This window comes from Rousettus aegyptiacus, unplaced genomic scaffold (assembly GCF_014176215.1).
Source record: "Rousettus aegyptiacus isolate mRouAeg1 unplaced genomic scaffold, mRouAeg1.p scaffold_m13_p_1, whole genome shotgun sequence".
NCBI lineage: Eukaryota > Metazoa > Chordata > Mammalia > Chiroptera > Pteropodidae > Rousettus > Rousettus aegyptiacus.
In genome coordinates, this window is record NW_023416284.1 from 40,223,291 (window position 1) to 40,242,608 (window position 19,318).

Below are 19,318 nucleotides of genomic sequence, written 5' to 3' on the forward strand. Positions count from 1 at the left end.
TAAGAACTGACTGCTGACAGTTGTAAAGGAGTAATAGAAACATCTACCAGAAAATCTTGGCAATTTAGTGTTATTCAGGATTATTATTAAAATTCTTTAAAGCATGAATATTCATAATGATGACTCTTGTTCAATAAGAAAGCATTTGATTATGTGAAGTTTTTTTCTGTTTAATAAGGAATTTTTAAAATCAAACGTAAATATCTTATTTAGAAAATGGCATCTGATATTAAATGTTTATTTCCCCAAAATGCCCCTTGAAAAAGTGGCGCACAGATGCTCTCTTAACATTCTTTCTTCCCATTATGGCTCTATTTTTATTTTACCTAATCACTATACCACTATTCTTAAACTGCGTTTACCAAGTCACTAGTAACCTCCATGTGTTTCAAAATACCTTTCAGTCCTAATTCTAGATGGTCTCTTCACAGCATGTGACACAGCTGATCACACCATCCTTCTATATACATCTCTTCTCTTGGCTTTTTTTTTTTTTTTTTTACTATTCCTACCACTCTTTTGATTATTCGTAGTCTCCTTTGTTGGCTTCTCTCTGTCTACCTATCCCCTAACATTGAGTCCCCTCCTCAACTTTTCCTTCTCACTTTTCATTATGTCCTTAGTGATCCCAACTACTTCCATGACTTCAACTCCATGTTGAAGATTCTTAAATCATTATTTAGTTTTCACTTTGCAACACAGAACGACATGTTCAAAACAACTCATCATTACTTCTCCTCCTCCTCCAAACTGCTTCTTTTCTGTTTCCTGTCTCAGAGATGGTACCATCTACCAAGCTGCCAAAGCTAGAACCTCAAGAGTCTTCCTAATTCAGGGTCCAGATCCAATTAGTCACTAAGACACCAATTAGTCAGTAATAAGACACCTTCTTGATAATAACGAGAAAGTTGCATGAGGATGAAGCAAAAAGTAATGAGAAGCATAGCCGCTTGTGTTCTAGTTAGCTTCTTCTGGAAGTATGATCTGGGAGTAGCTTGAGATGTAAAGTGGAAAGAGAATGAGTTCGAGAGATGAAGAATATAGATTACGTTATAAAAGGGCCAAAGTGAACCTGCATGCTTGAGATCATCTTAGGTTCTACAGACTTATTGAATCTACTTGGGTTATGGTCAGGCTGGTTAATGTATGTGAATCCATGGTGCCTCAGCAGTCCTTTTATTGCATCAAAGACATGTCATCATTGCATCAAAGACGTGCCAGAGGAACAGGATGAGTGAGTTCTTAGAATGAGGATGACAGGTATTTGATATGTTTTCATACTGTGTTTTGACAGTGGTCAAACTTCTATTGATTTGAGTGACAAGACCCAGACTATTTGTCAAGACTGAATTTATCTGAGAAGATACACGTGACCTGTGAACCCTCTGCACTGTTGGCTGTGAGGATGTGCCACAGCACTCCCACCCCCGCCCAGCACAGTGTGCGTAGATTTTATGAGAAACTTAAGGAGCCTGTAATTCTCTCTCATGCATCCCAACAAGATTTAATACTGGTCAGAAAGAAAAGCCCTTCCAACTCAGATGGTCTTTCGGAGTCCACTTTAAAGTCCTATGTCCAGGAGCAAGGATTTTGGTGTGGAACCACTGCTGCTTTCTGTATCTAATGTCCCTTGGTTCCCAATTTGTCTCATGTTCTGGGGAAACAGAATTCTATTTTACATGCCTCCCAGAACTGTAATGTACTTCGAGTGAGTTCCAGATGTCTTAAGAGATACCAGATGGCCCATGCAACACAGACCAGCTTTAAGGAAAATGTGCCCCATTTCCTTGGATATGAACCACAACTTTAAGCTGTTAGGGCCAGCTGTTGGGGGAGAAGTTCAAGGCCTTTTCTGATAACTAGTGCTCAGTGTGGCCATCAATGACCCCAGGAAAGCTTCTCTTTCCTTAGGCTGTTTTGAAGTGATACTTTCACCAAACACTGATTTTTTAATAAATTAAACTAATATTTACTTAGCGCTTCATATATCTGACTGTGTATAGTGCCTTCACATACTTACCTTGTTTAATCCTCACAGTAGACATGGGTGGTAAATATTTGGAACCCAGTTTTTCCACATGAAAAATCTGAGATGCAAAGAGTTTAAGCAAATTTATTTTGATTTTCAAGTCACTTATGCTCAATCCTGTGAGTATCATCTGAGAACATTCAAGCTTCACTGATGGTGATAGTTTCTAGTAACAAAGAATTGGTACTTCTTTATTTCTACTGATCTATTCCTGAACATGGTAAAAGATTTTATGATGTGTGGAATCTCCTGTAGTGTTCTCTCTCTCTAGTGAAACATGCTTTCATGTGTAATATTCACATACATATACACACACATAATATCACGAGTTTTGGCTTTGCATACTTGGTTGATTGTATAAGTAGAAGTGTAGAGAAAGCCACTTCTATGCTAGAATAAGAACCCACTTTCAGCATATCATTTCCTTGCTTTCTTAGTGAATATAATTTGTTCTTTTAGATTCTGATTCTCAATTCTAACCTATGTTTACCTAGATGAAAGGTATTTTCTAATCTTTTCAATGGGACTTTCCCCTTCTCCATAATTTCTAATCCTTTCTATTCCTGGAATTCTAACTCTTATTTCCTGGGTTCAATGGAATCTTCTAGATATCTTCTGTCTAATAAAGTTTCAATTCTAGCTCTTAATTTTCAGTTCCCTTTTGTACTTAGAATTCTGCCTCTGCCACTCACTAGCTATGGCCCTTGGGTAATTCAACGGGCCTCTCTGAGACTCAGTTTTTAAAAATTTATTAAATAGGTATTATAACACCTATTTAGACTTTGGTAGTTATCTATAAGTGTTAAGTGAGATGAAGTAAGTAAAGCATCTAGTACAGTACTTGGCACTTAGTAAGAACTCAAAGCTTAGTGGTTGTTAATAGAATTGTAGAAATAGTGGTAATTATTATTTCACCTATATCCTGGGGTTTATAATTAATATGGTTCTGGACCTTCTTCCATGAAACACATCTGCACTATTAATTAATGCTTTGAAAAAGGATACTGTTCTCTATCAGCAATAAATCACATTAGCTTCTAAAATTTGGGATTCCTAAGGAATGGGATACCACATGCTGACCTCACTGGAAGCTGGTAGAAGATGTGAGAAATGACCATTTGGCCTTGGCAAAATATTTGTTTTCCATTGTGAAATATTATTTTAGTATGGTTATATTCTTTATTGTTAACATAAAGCAGCCCGATGTAAGGAATTTGTGGATCAATTCTGCACATTTCACAATTCCTTTTCTATTTTGTTTTTCACCTCTCTAGCACAGAAAACAAAATAAAACTGTAATGTAATCCACAGGCAGAACACAGATCGTAACTATGCTTTTTTACTATAGACCCAAAGACCCAAGATAGCCTTTTAGAGACGAACAAATCTGAAATCTAATTTTATTTACCTTGGGTGGGGATAGGTAGCCAGAGAATGAATGATCTTCTTTTCGAAAACTCAGATTAAGGTTCTCTATGTTGAGTTTGCCATTTGTTGTTCTTAGTGCCATCTTTAAGATTTCCAACAGGCTCTTTTTCATTTCTGACTGTAAATTGGAGTTTGGAGGGGCAGTATCGCTTGGATGGGCAGGGGAAAGGCTGTGAAAAGATGATCCACTGAAAGCCACTGTATTTTTTTGTATTATGTCACTCACCCCTGTTATACCCCATGGCTCCAGAGAACCCACCCAGTAAGGCCTTTTAAATCTCTGTAACCTGGTCATGGCACTGCAATTCGTGATTTCATAGAATAATTCAAATCTGTTCCATCCTAGAGAGCACTACAGTCTCTTCCAGGAGGAACCAACCAATTCAACTAGAACATAGACCAAAAGTTGTATTACTCTCTCGTTTTTCCAGGTTGAGAGAAAAAATTCGAAGTGACATAGTAGTTTGCTTTACCTACTTGATCTTACTTTTTTAAAGCCCAGGATAATCAAATTTCTAAATGGTACATTGTCACAAGCAAAGCAGACCCTGTTAGAGCACTATAACCAGGGAACCTATATAGAAGGAAATTTTAAACCAGGTGAATTTCCTGCTTTATCTGTAATTCTGCTGTTTGTATCTGGAAAACCCAGAAAATATTTGAGAGTAATTATTTACTTACCATGTGGCATGTTAATACATGTAATTATTCAGACAGTTTATCTGACTATCGTTATTTTATGTAGCAGGTGAAAAATACCAGGGTGATAAAATGTTAGTCATTTATTTTACGAAACTAGTTTGAGATATTTACTCATTTAACATTCAAAGATATGTGTCTTTCCAGAATGGCTGACCTCTCTTCTTTACAGTGAAGCTTTTTGTGATTTCCATTATCTCAACTTAAGCACCATTTCCTAGAGGGACATTCTATGACATCCTCCATGCTCCACTCATATAAATCAGTTTGCTTTCAGTGTGTTCTTGGTAAAGCTCTAACAATCAGCAATTCAAGATAAAGTCCTAACTTGGAGCATTACTGATTTTCGTGTATAAATACGCCCACCATGGCTGATTTCAAGCTACCAATATGTCACTGAATGAGGACTTGGGAACTGCTGCTCACAGTAGGTCCTCATTGGTGCTCTAGCACCCTCTGCTTGATAAACTCTTTCATAATTCCTTTGTTCTTTTCCTTACGTTGTGGTTGCCTCTTTATTTCTTGAGTCATTGTTTCATGCCTGACTTCCATATCAGACTGCTCTATAAGAAGTGGGTCGAATCTGTTTTGTTCCTTGCTATTTCCAGATCTTGTACAGTATTTGTAATTAATTATTTTTGGATGTATTTAACTTTTCCTAAAGGTCATATTGTATTTTCTTTTTCTTCTGTGACTCTTACTTGAGTTTTGGCTCTAAACTATACCATTCTGAACTATTTAATAATAGCGAATATTTTCCAAAAGCATGATACAGGAAAGGAGAAGTGGCTATCTTTGTTTTGGTTACCTAGCTCTGCACCCTTCTTACTTTCAGGGAGTTCCCCAGCTCAGGAGTCTGCCTCTTACTTTAGCAGAGGAAAATGCCAGCTATTTGCTTACTAGCTCTTCTTTGCTGCTGAGGGTATTTGACTCTGGCCTTGCCAGTCAGGTGTACCTGTCCCAGATTTGAATCAGAAGTGTTCCTTCCTCTTTCCTTTTCTCACACCAGTTTTTGGAGATAGGAGTTCATTAGTCTCTGGCCCCCAGCTCAGTACAATGAATACTGAATGAGCAGGTGTTATATGAATCCCATATACTGCATTTGGTGGGGTTTCTTAGAAAACCTGCTGCAGGAGTTGATTTCATCTGGTCCAACTTAGGAGGTGAGAGCTGTTGCCACTCCTGCTCCCACTGGTGATGCTAGAGGCTTTTTAAACATCACAGAGCTGCCTCATTAAAGGCTCTACCTGACAGAAATGAGAGAGCATTTTCCTGAGCAGCACATTAATTAAAAAAGAGCCTAGATTCATTACAGGCCATCAGTCCTGTGCTTCTACACATACACACTGTCTGGTTTGTGTAAAGCAGCACCTTCTCTGATGAGTTAAAAATGATCTCTTTATGTACCTTTTTATAGGCTAGATATCCAGATGTCCCTTCATGTGAAATGATTCAAGCTCTTCGAATAACTGGAAGTGCCAATTACATTTAATAAATGTTTACCGAACATTTCCCATGTGTCAGGAACTATGCTAGATGCTGAGTTGGCCAGGACACACACTATTCCTAACCTCAAATGTCAAATACATAATTACAAATACAATGTCTGTTATGAAGGGGAACCATTCAGCAAAGAGATATATTCTAGTTTAGGGCTCAGGACAGGCTTCCTGTCTAGGAATCATAAGATCCATATCTGCCAACAAGTGGCTATGTTTTCCAGTGCATAGTGTATTAGCTCTCAAGGGCCAAATCTCATAATCTGTATTATACAGTGTGGTTGTTGATTATTAAAAATGTATAGGACTTTATGGCTCTCAGTAGGACAATTACTTCCAGAGTGAGATTTGCCTGGCATATCCACATGGCAGTATCACTTTCTTTAGACTGTGAGCCCTTAAAGGAGAGACTGGGCCTTGCCAACCTCTGAATTCACTGTGCCCAGCAAAGTGTGCCTGGAAAACAGCTGCTCTCCAATGAATATTCGTTGAATGAAGTACCATAATCAAAAAAGACACTCTGGAGAAGGGAATTAAGTCTAACATTTGGCCTAGGCACATTTTACAGAAAACTACCTTTTTCCTAAAGTAAAGATATAAATTCCTATGCCATGGCTCTTAGTCATTATGTCACATATGTAACTGAAAAGAGTGTCTTCTGGAAAGATAGTTTAAAAATAGTAACAAATACTTACATAGCATTTACTATGTACCAGGCACTGTTTTTAAGAACTTTGTATTAATTAACTCAGTTATTGTTACAAATCTCTGGAGTTCAGTGAAGTCTATTATTCTCATTTTACAGTTTTTCTTGGAATGGAAGCACAGAGAGGGTAAGTGACTAGTCTAAAGTTACAAAGCCACTTTATGAAGAGATAGAGATTGAACCCAGACGTCTGGCAATGAGGTTATGCTTCTAATCACTGCACTTTTGTCATTTTTCTTAGAGAATGCAGAAACTAGCATGATTTACGGTGTCTCATCTCTAAAGATAATTTTCACATCCTATTTTTACTTTAGGTCATTTATTTCCCCTGAGATTATGTAAAGGAATTATCGATTCTTGTACCTCAAACATTTGTTGGCTAGTACTTGTAGCCCAGGAGTTCACTGACTGAACAGATTTCTGGAATCACACTCTAGATTAGATCTGCACCAGTATGCAATTATTTCTTGTTTCATAATGAGGTTTTCCATTTTCAAATGACAACTGCATAAAAAAGACACACTTGATGTTAAGAAAAACATGCCATTTCTGCAAATAATTTTCTATGCCGACCTGTGTATAATAGAGAAAGAGAACTACTAGTAGAAGCCAAGTGTTGGTGAAGAGCAAAGTGGATCTGCATTGGATGGGCTTTTAGAGTAATTGACCTCCAAGATCCCTGGCAGCTCTGGCAGTGTAGGGATGATATGCCCACAAAGAGGGGGAAAGTACCTTTTGCTGTGATGGCTACCACCTTCAGTTTTCTTCAGGTTGCTGTCCACAACTTGTTTGCTTTGCTGTGGGTCATCTGAAGCTGCAACTTTTAAAAACCTGAGTAGCTTTCCATAATTCACCTGAAAATTAAATATGCTCACTTAATTTATATGTAAGGGAAAGAGGCCTGATGAGATAAAATGTATTTGGAAATTTATTAGTGCTTTTTACCCAGTAGTACTATTATTCTCCTTTCTGGACAGATGGTGAAATTGTATTTCCTGGTTGGATAGGGCCATGTGACCAGTTCTGGCTTATGAGTTGTGAGAAGTGACATGTACTACTTCTGGGCTAAGGATTAAACTCACATGAGACCCTCCAGAATTCTCGTTTTTCTTCTCTGCCATCATGTCCAAAAATATTTCAGAGTGTCTGTTTCATCAGCGCCTGGGTTTTGGAGCTATGACAGTGACAGTACTGAGAAGAGCCTGTGGCTAACTCATTACAGAAATGTAAATGAAAAATAAGCTTTTGTTGTTTTAAGCATCTGAGACTTTGAGGCTATTTGTTACTACATCATAACCTAGCCTCTAGCCTCTCTCTCACTCACATCTGTTACATACTTTATATGACATATGCATATATTTAGATATATGTAGCATGTATATTCAGATTATTTGGGGACAAGGCTTTATTAAACTAAGTGAAAAAAAATCTCAAGGCCTTTTTTTTATATCGTGAAGAACTGAAGGAATGTAATCCATTTTCATTGCTGAGCTGGATGACATCCAAGGAAGTGATGGACAGACAACTTCAGAGCAGTGGAAGGGGTGGCAGTGGAGGAGATATAGGATCTCCAATATAAGTAGATTTCAGGGTGGAAAATTTGATTGAACTGAGGAGTCTTAGAGGTTGTGCTAATAAGTTAGCATTATATTGCTAAATACTTCTATTACTAAATCCTTAACCTATCTCTATCAGGTTGGTTTTGGTCTAATTTTTTTTTTTGTCTAGTTTTCCATCAATACATGCTCACTAATTATTACCCATTGATATTACTTCTTCCTATTTTAGGATATTTTCCTCTAGCTCACTGAATTTGCCTACACTTGGACCATTCTTTGTGTTCGCTCACAAGTGTGAGATTGGGAAGTGCAATCAGAGAAAGAACATTGCCTTTGTATTGTGGCGTCTTTATGTCTGCCCTGAGTTTTCCACTAATTTTCTGGGTTCCCTGAGAAAGTTCCTTAACCCTCCCGGGTCTCAGTTTCCTAGTGATTTCTGTTTCAAAGATATCCCCCATCGCTAACTCTCTAAGAACTATCATGATATATCTTAGTCAAGTTCTCCATTCTTTTCTTGAAATTTACAGATGGATTTGCTTGTAAGTGGATTTAAGCGTGCCCATTATCTTGAATCTGTAACTATTCCAATAATGTTAAGAGTGGACAATGAAAGTTGAGATAGGAAAGCCTTTTAAAGAGAAATTAAACAGGACTAAGAGACCTAAATTTATTTTATATTCTGGTCTATTCAGACCAGAGGTTTCCACATCTGAATATAAATAAGTTTCGTATCTTAGGAGTCAATAGTAAAGGTTATATTAAAGAAAGAAACTTGCTTTTTAATTCTATTACTTTGGTTGGTTCAAGTAAAATAAACAAAAGGAACCCGCATTTAAAACAGCAAGATGGCCATACCATTTCAGGAGAGCTCCTTCTAGAAAATCTCTGGCAGAGGATCTTGATTGTTGGTAACTGTAGAGGGACTTCATGCCTCAAGAAGAGGCGGCTCAGCTGAGATTGAAGAAGAAATCCTGAATAAGTAGGATCTAGGATCTTCAGCTCTTTCTCAAGTGTGTCTAATAAGCCAGAACTCAAAGAGCATGACTCGACTTCTCTTCTGACCAGGGCAAGAAGAAAAGTATCTTCTTTAGTCATTCCAGTTGGCCTCTGGCCAATATCCTGACACAACAACAACAACAACAACAGATTAACTCGGCTCTAAAATAGGATGGCTGTAGACTCATACAAGGAAGCAGAAGCCTAGAAGGGCTGGTATCATTCACTTTCAGGCCTATCCTAGAATAGGATGAGTTAGTAATACCTAAAGGTAAGTATTTGGGTGTATTTATTAGTTTACAATACCTCAGGACCTTCTTCAGGAGAAGAATTTCACTTCAAAGTACATAACTGTTAGAAGGCTCTTTAAGGTATATATCAGCTGTCATTTACAAAATAACTTTTTGATTATAAGAGAATTTAGAATAAGAAATCTTAAACACCCATTGGATATGAGAGTAGGAAGACGGGAGGAAGAAGAAAAGTTTAGTTGAGACATTTGAGAACCTTCCTGGAGAAACTTCCTGGAAAGCTGGTTGGACATATGGAGTCTAATATCCTCTAGTCCATTCTCACTGTCTTATTATCTGCTCTACATCAAAATACACAGTCAATAAATAATATTCTTCATCCACAATAGGAAACCACCCATCAACTCTCAGTATACACACCTCTGGTTGGTCAGAGCCACCCCTTGCCATCTGTTCCAAGGACCAGTCTCTAAGGTTTCTCCTGGGAAGGCCATGGATGTAGGACAGGGATTGGTCTCCAGTTGGTACAGAGATGCAATGGACATTTACCTGGTTGGGAATTTTTAAAAAACAAAGAAATGGTGATAAGACTCAGAAAGGGAGAGGGGAAGAGAAAGAGGAAAGAAGGGAAAATATGAGCAAGCCAGCCAATTTCTTAAAACATATTCCCAGTTCCAAATGACTTCAGCCCATGTAGTCATTGGATCAATGAGTCTCCAAAGAAGAAAGCTTGCCTCAACATCAATTTCAGCGTTACATAATTAACACATTTGACAGATGTATTAACAATTACCATTTCATTTGTACAAGACAGGTGTCTGTGACAAAGGAAAAGCAGAATGTGAGGTGTTTATAGGCAAATATAGGGTTCTTATTTACGATAAGGATATCCTTAGGCTGTTTTAGAGGAACGGCAACAAAGGCAATTGTGAACTCTGTTAAGAATGGAATAGAAGCATTTAAAAACACAGACTATGATATCCACAGAGCAATCTTATTAAAGATTACAATAGAACTAAATGACGGAACAAGGGTCCATGATGAAATCCTGTTCCCTCTTGACATGGAGTATGGTGTATTAATCATGCTTTTTATTTTCTGTATTTTCTGATGGCTTGACATCTTGGGGGACATTGCTGGCTAAAAGAGACTGTCCTTCCCAGGCCAAACTAATTCTTAGAGATAGTAAACAGCTGCCTGCTAATATACTGTTCATATGCAAACCAACCAATCCTGAGTCTATATATTACCAACCACCACCTTTATCTAACTCTCACACACAAAACCAATATTTCCTCTGTTGAAATCAACCCAAGTCCAGAAAGCAGACAACTAAGGACAACCCATCTGCCTAGAGTCTCCTGGGATTATTTAAACTAGCCAGTCCTAATCTGTTTACCCTGCCCTTTCTCTCTCAGGGAAACCTCAATAAAGACTGGAGCCTGTGCTCTCCCCTCGCTTCCACCTCTCGATTGACCTTAGTGCTTTCCTATGTGGCCCTGTGTAATGTCACATACCCCCTTTTCCTAAGGAATGTAAACAATAAACTCTTCTTTCAAAGGCAGTTGCCTTTATATCTGTCAACTTTCCATAACTGATTAAAATAAAATTCCAGGTGCAAATCAAGACACATGGTTATTTTTAACATCAGATAATTAAAAGGAGACATTATCAGAAGGACTCACTGAAAACTGGGTGTACTCAATTGGTAGCCATGTTAAGTGACCTTATCTGTGTGGATAGCAACCTACAGCTGCTTTATAGTCATGAAGCATGAGAAAAATCAAGAGGTTCTCTAGGGTTGGCAGAGTGAGAAGGAGTGGCAGAGAGTTCTGGAATAGACATAAGAATAACAAGACTAAAAATTTGGGGCACATACTCTTTACAAGGCACCGTATGAGTGCTTTGTCTATATCATTCAATTCTTACAACAACCCTATAAGGTAGGTACTATTAGCGCTCTTTCATAATTAGAAAGCCAAGGTTACAGAAGTTAAGTGACTTTATTCCTTCATTTAGGAAATATTTAAGTTTCGCCTAGTGTAGGCCAGGCACTACGTGAACGATATAGGCCCTACAGTGAACGATACATCTGGCTACCGTGCTCACAGAGCTTGCAGATAGAGGCACAGCAAGCAACTGTGACAGTACAATATGGAAAGAGGGCCACTATCTGAACAGTTCACAGGGCCACCTAACCTGGACTTTGGTGGTTCAGGTCTGGAAGCAATGATATTTAAGTCTAGGCTTGAATGATGAGTTAGATACCAATTTGAATAGGCTAATTGTGTGGTGAGGGAGGAGGAGAAGAGTATAAGAAAAGGAAACTGAACATTGAAAATCTTATAGATAGCACATGGGCTTAAGAGAGGGTTGGGTGTTTCAGAGCATAGTTTAAGTTTTGAGAAAGGCAAAAGGCAAGGCTGCAGAAGGAGGTGAGATGCATGGTGGTGAATAGACTTAAGTCTTGTTAACAGATGTGCTTTACTTTGAAGGCAAGGGAGAGCCATGGAAACACTTTCAGCAGAGCTATGACTAGGTCGGAATTGTCCAAAATTTACTCCCTAGTAAGTCATGCAGATAAGATTTGAACCCTGACTTTTACCACTATGCTAGGGTAAAAGAGATTCCACATTCAGTCCACAGAGTAGTTTCATTCTGTAAAGTATTCAGTTAGGTATTTCAGACACATTGTTCTCAGAACAAAGTTTCTTTGAAAATTACTTTAAACATAAAATATTTCCATTTCAGCCACATATATTTTTCTGCCTCTGAGAATTTGATACACTTCTATATTATAGTATTCTAAAGAAGCGTTATCAATACTTCATCATTCTAATGGGGTCAAGGTGTTTTTTAGCCCCCTTTCCTCTCATTTAAGCACCAAAATTTATTTATTGAGTATTTTTATTTTCAGCTCTGCAGGTACAAGTGAACAAGACAGGTATAATTCTTGCCCTCAAGATCTTTTAGCCTAGATGTCACAGACTAAGTTTTATGGACTCATCTATGAAAGGGAAAAATGTATTTTACTCCAAGGAATGATGTGAAGAATGAGTATTACAATGTATTTTAAACATTTTACAAATTCTAAAACTAATATATTTCTTTTTAAATTTTTTGTGTATCTCCCTCCAACAGAGTGTGAACTTTATATAGGCCAGGACTGTCTTGTATCCTGCTGACTCCCAGCATTAAGAACAGCACCAGATTTGAGGATATACAGTGTCAAAATGGTGATGTCTTATTCAGGCCAAGTGCACACTAGCTTCAGATTTGTCCCTTCAGTGATATAAATCATTCATATAAATCAGTGATATAAATCACCTTGGTTATTATTTTTCAAAAGCAAAAGGTGTCCCCAAAATGTCAAAGAAAATAAAATGAAAAATTTTGATTAAGAATCACCACATTTCTGACTTTCGGAGTTGCCAAAGTATAAAATCTTTGATGCTAGCAGTTTCTCTCATTTGCTTTACTTCACATCACAAAATACTGCTTGGGGATGACACAATAGTCTGAAATGACTTCCGAGCAATGCTAGTTTTATGATGTTTGCCTAAAAGAATTGGTACAAATGCAGCTCAGAAATTAAACAGATTTAGTAACTCTTCTTGGGTTGTTGGAACTTGCATATTGGTAGTATAAACAAGTCTTTTTAAAAGATTGCTTATAAATAAAACTATTTGAAGTAGTTACAGTGCGGGAGTCAAATGTATATTTGAAAAATCCTATTGCTTTTATAATGAATAATATTCCATTGTGTGCATATATATTTTACCTATTCTGTTGATGGGACATTTGGGTTGCTTCCCTATTTTTAGTTACTATGAATAATGCTGCTATGAACATGGGTGTACAAATATCTCTTTGAGACCCTCCTTTTAATTCTTTTGAGTACATGACAAGAAGCGGTATAGTTGGATCATAAGGTAGTTCTATTTTTAATTTTTTTGAGAAATCGTCATGCTCTTTTTCACAGTGGGTATAACCATTTTGCATTCCTACCCAAAATGCACAAGTGTTTCAGTTCAGTTCACATCCTTGCTAACTAACATTTGTTAATTTTTTTTTTAAATAGTTATTCTGTTCTAGTAGGTTGTATCTGTGAGGTTGTATCACATTGTAGTTTTGATTTGCATTCCCCTAATGAGTAGTTATATTGAATATCTTTTCATTTGCTTATTGGCCATTTATTTATTTTCCTGGGAGAAATGTCTATTCAATTCCTTTGCTCATTTTTGAATTGGAATGTTTGTTTCTGATTGAGCATTAGAAGTTTTCTCTATATTCTGGATAATAACCTCTTATTTTATATATGAGTCCTCCCATTCTGTGGGCTGCTTTTTTACTCTGTTGATAATATCTTTTGATGCACAACACTTAAAAATTTTCATGAAATCCAATTTTTAAATTTTGGTTCCTATGCCTTTGGGGTAACATCTAAGAAATTACTGCCAGGTCTAATGTAAAGATTTTGCCCTATTTTTTCTTCTAAGAGTTGTATAATTTTAGATCTTACATTTAAGTCGTAGATCCATTTGAGTTATTTTTTGTATATGCTACGTAAGGGTCGAACTGCATTCTTCTGCATGTGGATATTTAGTTTTCCTAGTACCATTTGCTGAAAAGACCATCTTTTACCATTGAATCATGGCACCCTTGTAAAAAATCATTTGGCCATTTATGTGAAGTTTTATTTTTGGACTCCTTATTCTATTCCATTGGTCTACATGTCTGTCTTTATGCCAATACCATACTGTTTTGATTAGTGTAAATTTTATAGTTATTTTTGAAATTAGAAAATATAAGTCCTCCAGCTTTGTTCTTCTTTTTCAGGGACCTTCGAAATGAGTTTTTGTATTTTCAGCAAAAAAAATCTTTGTGATTTTGATAAGAGATTGACAATGTTAACTTCTGTATAAGAACATAGCATGACTTTTCATTGTGCAAATCTCTTGTGTTTTTCAGGAGTGTTTTGCATTTTTTCTCATAAAAGTCTGAACATTCCTTAAGTTCATGTCTGGACATTTGACTTATCTATATGTATGAAGGCATTGATTTGTGTATATTGATGTTATAAATGTTTCGTCAAATTCTCTTAATTTTAGTAGTTACTTCATTAGTTGTTTTGAAATTTTATGTGCATAGTCTTATCATATGAAAACAATTTTTCTCTTCCTCTCTATTATGCCTAAAATTGCTTTCTCTTGTTTAATTACATTGGCTAATACCTCCAACATAGTATTAAGAATCAGTAGAAATAATAATACACTTGACTTCCTCCAGACTCTAATATGAAAGGCTCTAGCATTGCTCCATTAAATAAGATGTTGGATTTGGGTTACTATGTAGAGAGAGAGTTTTAGAAACAACAAAGAACAATACATTCTTATTCTCATGAAACTTGAAGACTTGTTGAAGGAGATGCGCAAGGAACCAGCCCATTTTGATAATATAACATTCACTATAGGGTTATACACAGATTGTTTTAGAAGTACATTAGGAAACCACCTCAGTCTTGGTGATGAGACCATGATGCTTCTTGGTAGAGCAGATATTTAAGTTGAGACCCCAGAGTAATTAGGAGTTAAATAAAGATGGAGGGAAGAGAATTTCACACATAAAAAGGAATAACATGGAAGAAGTGTAAAAGCTAAAGAGAACAAAACTCTATTAGGGAAACTGAGTTCAGTTTAGCGAAAGGTGGGGATGGAAGGAAAGTAGTGCGTAGACAGAACTGAGTTAAAAGAGTAAGTCAAGAAGTTTGAATTTTGTACTAGGGCAATGACAATTAAACAGTGGTTTTAAATGTTTGAGTAGGGGTTACACTTGATCAGTTCCTCCTAAAAGAGGCAGCATATATATTCCTGTCTCATTGGTATTGTGCTTTGCCCTGTGGCTTCCCTTGACAATGAGATGTTAGTGGATATGACACAAGCAAAGACATAAAGTGTACTCGTGGTTGAGTAATGTGGTCGAGTTTGTCGTCTTAGAATGTTTTCATTGCCTTAAGAAGAACTTGCTTTGAAGAGCCCACTGTTTCAGAATAATAAGGGAAACACAGAGCAGACCCGAACCAAATTTAGTCTGGAGCCAAGCGTAGGAAAGTGCAAGTGAAATGAGTAAATGCTGCCTTAGCTCACATCTGCAGATACGATCATGAATTATTGTTATTATAAACCACCGAGTATTGGGGTAATTTGTTACACAGAAATTTTATTATAATAGCTGACCAATATAGAGAGGAAAGCATGGAAAAGGTAAACCAGTTTGAAGATAATTAAAATCTCTCTGCCAAGGTATAATGGTGGTCTGATTAGGATTATGGCAGAGGAAACATAAGAGGGCATTTCTGAGAGACAGAAGGAGGTATAATTTAAAGGGCTCAGTAATTAGTTGGATATTAGAGTTAGGGAGAGGTAGAGGAAGAAAGCATGCCCAGGATGCCCAGGTTTCTTGCTGATTCAACTTGGAGAGCTGTGAGACCATTCTGTGAGACACAGGCCACAGGAACAAGAGCAGGATCGCAGGTTCTACTTTGAATATGTTGAATCTGAGCCGCTAATGTATAGCCAAGTGGTAATGTCCTTGACATCTGTGTGTTCATCTATTAAGTGAGAAAACATCATGTGCCTTCATCTACCTTACAGGGCTATTGTGGAGAATAAGCAAGATCAAACACACAAAAGGGCTTTGAAAAGAACACACTACCAATCAATTGTGATAATTATTAAAATTAAAGCACTAACACTTTCATTTTCATGCTGCCAGATACAAAAAGCACATTCTAATTTTACTTTTGAAACTGCTGTTTGTTGTTAGTCACACATTCATTCTTTTTTATTTTCCGAGAGAAGGCAGAGCTGATGATCCTGAGAAACAATGTAAACAACATATATATTTTCAAAGACACTTAAGAAGCAGAATATGGAGACAGAAAGATCCTAGGACTGGTAGTAAGAAGAGCCAGGCTTTTGTGAGACCTTGAACCAAATCATTAAGCTCTTTGGGCCTCTCGTGCTTCATGCGTGTAATGAAAGTTCGTACTTGTTGATTTCTAAGATATCTTACGGTTCTCACATATGCAAAATGATGGATTTGCTTAACATTTTTGGCTTTACTTACCTCCTACTAATGATACTCTTCAAAGCTGATCTGTAATTTATAAAAGAGTTTCACACTTGCCTATCCTCACCCATATTAGCTTAGTCTTTATCAGCAACTTTTCTTTTGGAGCAAATTCAGCCAGTCCAGATTGCCTGTTATTTCCCAGGCAGAAAAGCTTATTTTCATCTATGTGTGATGGATGAGGCTCTAGAAGGAGTTCTGATTGGTTTGCTTTTTTCACTGAGGCAGGATTCCATTTACCGCTTAGTTAAGGTGGTAATGAGGGTCTCTGTACCAGGCAACTGGGCTGCCATCTGGCAAGCCACAGCCACACACTCGGCAGATAGAACCAATTAGGCCCCACACCTCTCATGAGACCTTGCTGTGTTTGGTGGCTAGGTGTTAACCCTGCTGAGTCTCCTACAAGAAACCTTGTTGAGTTTTGGGAGAGGAGCAGCATATCATCTCCTTCTGGCTCTACAGAGCTAGCAAAGAATCCAGACTATGGTGGTCTAACAACAGCTGACCCAGTGAACATTCTGCCCATTATAATATAGGCTAATGCAGAGTCTGCACCAGGAATGGGCAACTTGATACAGTGGGGAGGAGTGTTAAACAAATTTCTATTTATAAGAGAAAACCTAAAAATGACTTAAATCCCCATCAATAATGAATTAGTTAAATGAGCCATGTTATATTTCTATAAAGGAATAAATACAGTTTGAAGATTAAGGATACAGAACTTGGGCTTCAGCTGTGGCTCTGTTACTTCTCAGCCTTATGATTCAGGCAAGGCACTTGAACTCTCTGTTTCTCAGTTCCTTCATCTATGAATGGAAGATGATAAGAGTTCCTACTTCATTGGGTGTTTGGGAATAGTAAGTTAATATATGTAAAGAGCTTAGAATAGCGCCTGAAACATAGTAAATGTTATTTAAGTGTTCTGAGTGTGACTCTCATCAAGCCATTAAAGACGATGCTTAGGCTGAATTTTTTGAAGCCATGGAGAGAATTCTCAGTAGGAGGTGAATCAAACAGCATAACAAAGAGAACATATTATCATGACTCTCATTCTATATCTATACATGGAGGAAAGAAGAAAATATATAACTATTTTTTCTTAGTTGAGTTTTATTTTCTTCTTATATTTCTATTTCCCAAAATTTCTATGTAAGTATGTAGTATTTTATAATTAGATCAATAAAACCTTTAAGAAGAAGAAAACCTGGGAAAGCATATTATCTGCACACTTATGAGTCACTTTAACTTTTATGAGTCTCAGTTTTGTCGTTTATACCATAGTCATAGAAATAACCTCACAGGTTAATTCCAAGAAGCAAATGATAAAATTTACCTGAAAGTAATCAGCAATAATAAAGTGTTTTATAACTGTAGTACTCTTACCAAGGTCATCCTTGGGGAGCAACAACAACAAATATATTAGTGCCAGTGTCAAAATTAGGTAAAAGCTCAGAGATCTTCAGAAATTCATAATGGAGTATTTCACTTCTGCAGATGTATTATGTTCTGTTCCAAGCAGGCCCTAAATTCAAGGACTCTTTATGAGAAAGCCAAAAGAACACATTAACTGGGGATTAGGAAGCCCAAGTTCCGGTGTAGGCTATGCCTCTGACATTTTAGGCAAGTCATTTTTGTTTCTGGATCCCAGTATTCAAGTAGACCTTGCAGAGTATGGTCTGAAGTCCATTGGTGGGGTGCGAACCACTCAGTTATTTCTTTTAGAGTTCTTATGAGCATAAACTCACAAATCCATAGGCTTTTATTTTCTCACAGGACTAAAAACTAGTTAGTATCTGATTTAGTAGAGGCTATTAAAATTACAAACTAAGAATAGTTATGGTTGAGTTTACTGCAGACTCCAAGTCAGTATTCTACTAAAATCTTTGGCCGTCACTTAGTGCTTGGCAGCCCTGCAAAACTCCTGTTCTATGTATCTGTTTAATTGAATTTCTGAAATTTTTTTGGAGATAGTACTTTATCAATGAATTATTAGTTTTGTCTTGATTTGTATCCAGTTTTCAATTGCTGCTATTCTTATTTTTAAAGTACAAATTACTAGTCATTTAAATTTATCATTATCCAGTTAGTTTGTTGTGAATTGTTGATTCTTAACAGAGTACAGTCATATATGTTTCTATCCACCGGACTTTGAAATTAAGTAATCTCTCCCTATAAAATTAAAGCAGACAGGCCCTCCCCCTCAAATATACCACAAATTTCCATATATGATGACAATAACCACTATATGACTGTCACTGAATTAGCCACAGATAGACTAGGTTGACCAACTCAACTGGTGGTCCACAAAGGTGCAATATACAAAATGACCTCAAGATTCATTTTCAGATGAAAAATTCTACATTATGTGAAATATATTACCATTAGTACGTGTGTGTCTTAGTATAAATCTATGTTTCTATCTTAACTCTGAATTTTCCTGACCAATTACCAAGAAAAACTCAGGTGTTTGTCACTCACTTTGCCATCCAGAAATCTGCTACTGAGTGCTCCCATTTGAAGTTTCTGGTTTTCTGGTTTCTGGTTATTCTCCTGGTGTTTGCTGTCTTCCACATCATCTGGGTCATGATTAATTTGATGATCAGAGGGACTATTAGGAGCTGGGGGGTCTTTGCTCATCTGCCTTGCATTACCAGTCACAGATTTCTGGAGCACTCTTTGAGTTTCTGCCTTCACATTCTCATTCTTGCTGTGAAGAAACAGTTTTATACTGTGTTACTCACAAGGCAGATCTGCATTCAGTAGGCTACATAAGAAATGGAAGGTGTTTGTTGGTGTGAACAGCAGTAACTCAGCATGGTGGAATGAAGAAGTGGACATTGGTTATTTGCCTATGGATCATTTACCATAGAGAAATCATGTTATTATCTTCTCAGGCTTTACTTTCCCTTACTGTAAGTAATGGCAGTGTCAAAAACAAACCCTAAAGTTATTGTATATTTTACTTACAAGTCTAACAGGTGTTTTCAGTGTTTGCAACTAGAAAAAAAAAAGTCAAGGCA

At 37.0% G+C, this 19,318-nt stretch overlaps 1 protein-coding gene and 1 long non-coding RNA gene across 5 annotated transcripts in view; one reads left to right on the forward strand and one right to left on the reverse strand.

Annotated features, from left to right (window-relative positions):
• The window catches only part of LOC107518355, a 74,491-nt gene that overhangs the window by 48,545 nt on the left and 6,628 nt on the right, over positions 1 to 19,318 (forward strand). The window lies entirely within an intron of this gene.
• CUNH1orf87 (chromosome unknown C1orf87 homolog) overlaps positions 1 to 19,318 on the reverse strand; it is a 68,860-nt gene that overhangs the window by 32,689 nt on the left and 16,853 nt on the right. The window contains exons 3-7 of one of the 2 annotated variants that reach the window (XM_016159928.2): positions 18,777 to 19,005; positions 9,588 to 9,716; positions 8,776 to 8,871; positions 7,094 to 7,215; positions 3,438 to 3,627 (exon numbers count right to left, since the gene is read on the reverse strand). In XM_016159928.2, the coding sequence (XP_016015414.2) occupies positions 3,438 to 3,627; positions 7,094 to 7,215; positions 8,776 to 8,871; positions 9,588 to 9,716; positions 18,777 to 19,005 (766 nt within the window). Of the gene's footprint in view, positions 1 to 3,437; positions 3,628 to 7,093; positions 7,216 to 8,775; positions 9,040 to 9,587; positions 9,717 to 18,776; positions 19,006 to 19,318 lie in introns of both variants that reach the window. The other variant, XM_016159927.2, reaches the window with a different exon arrangement.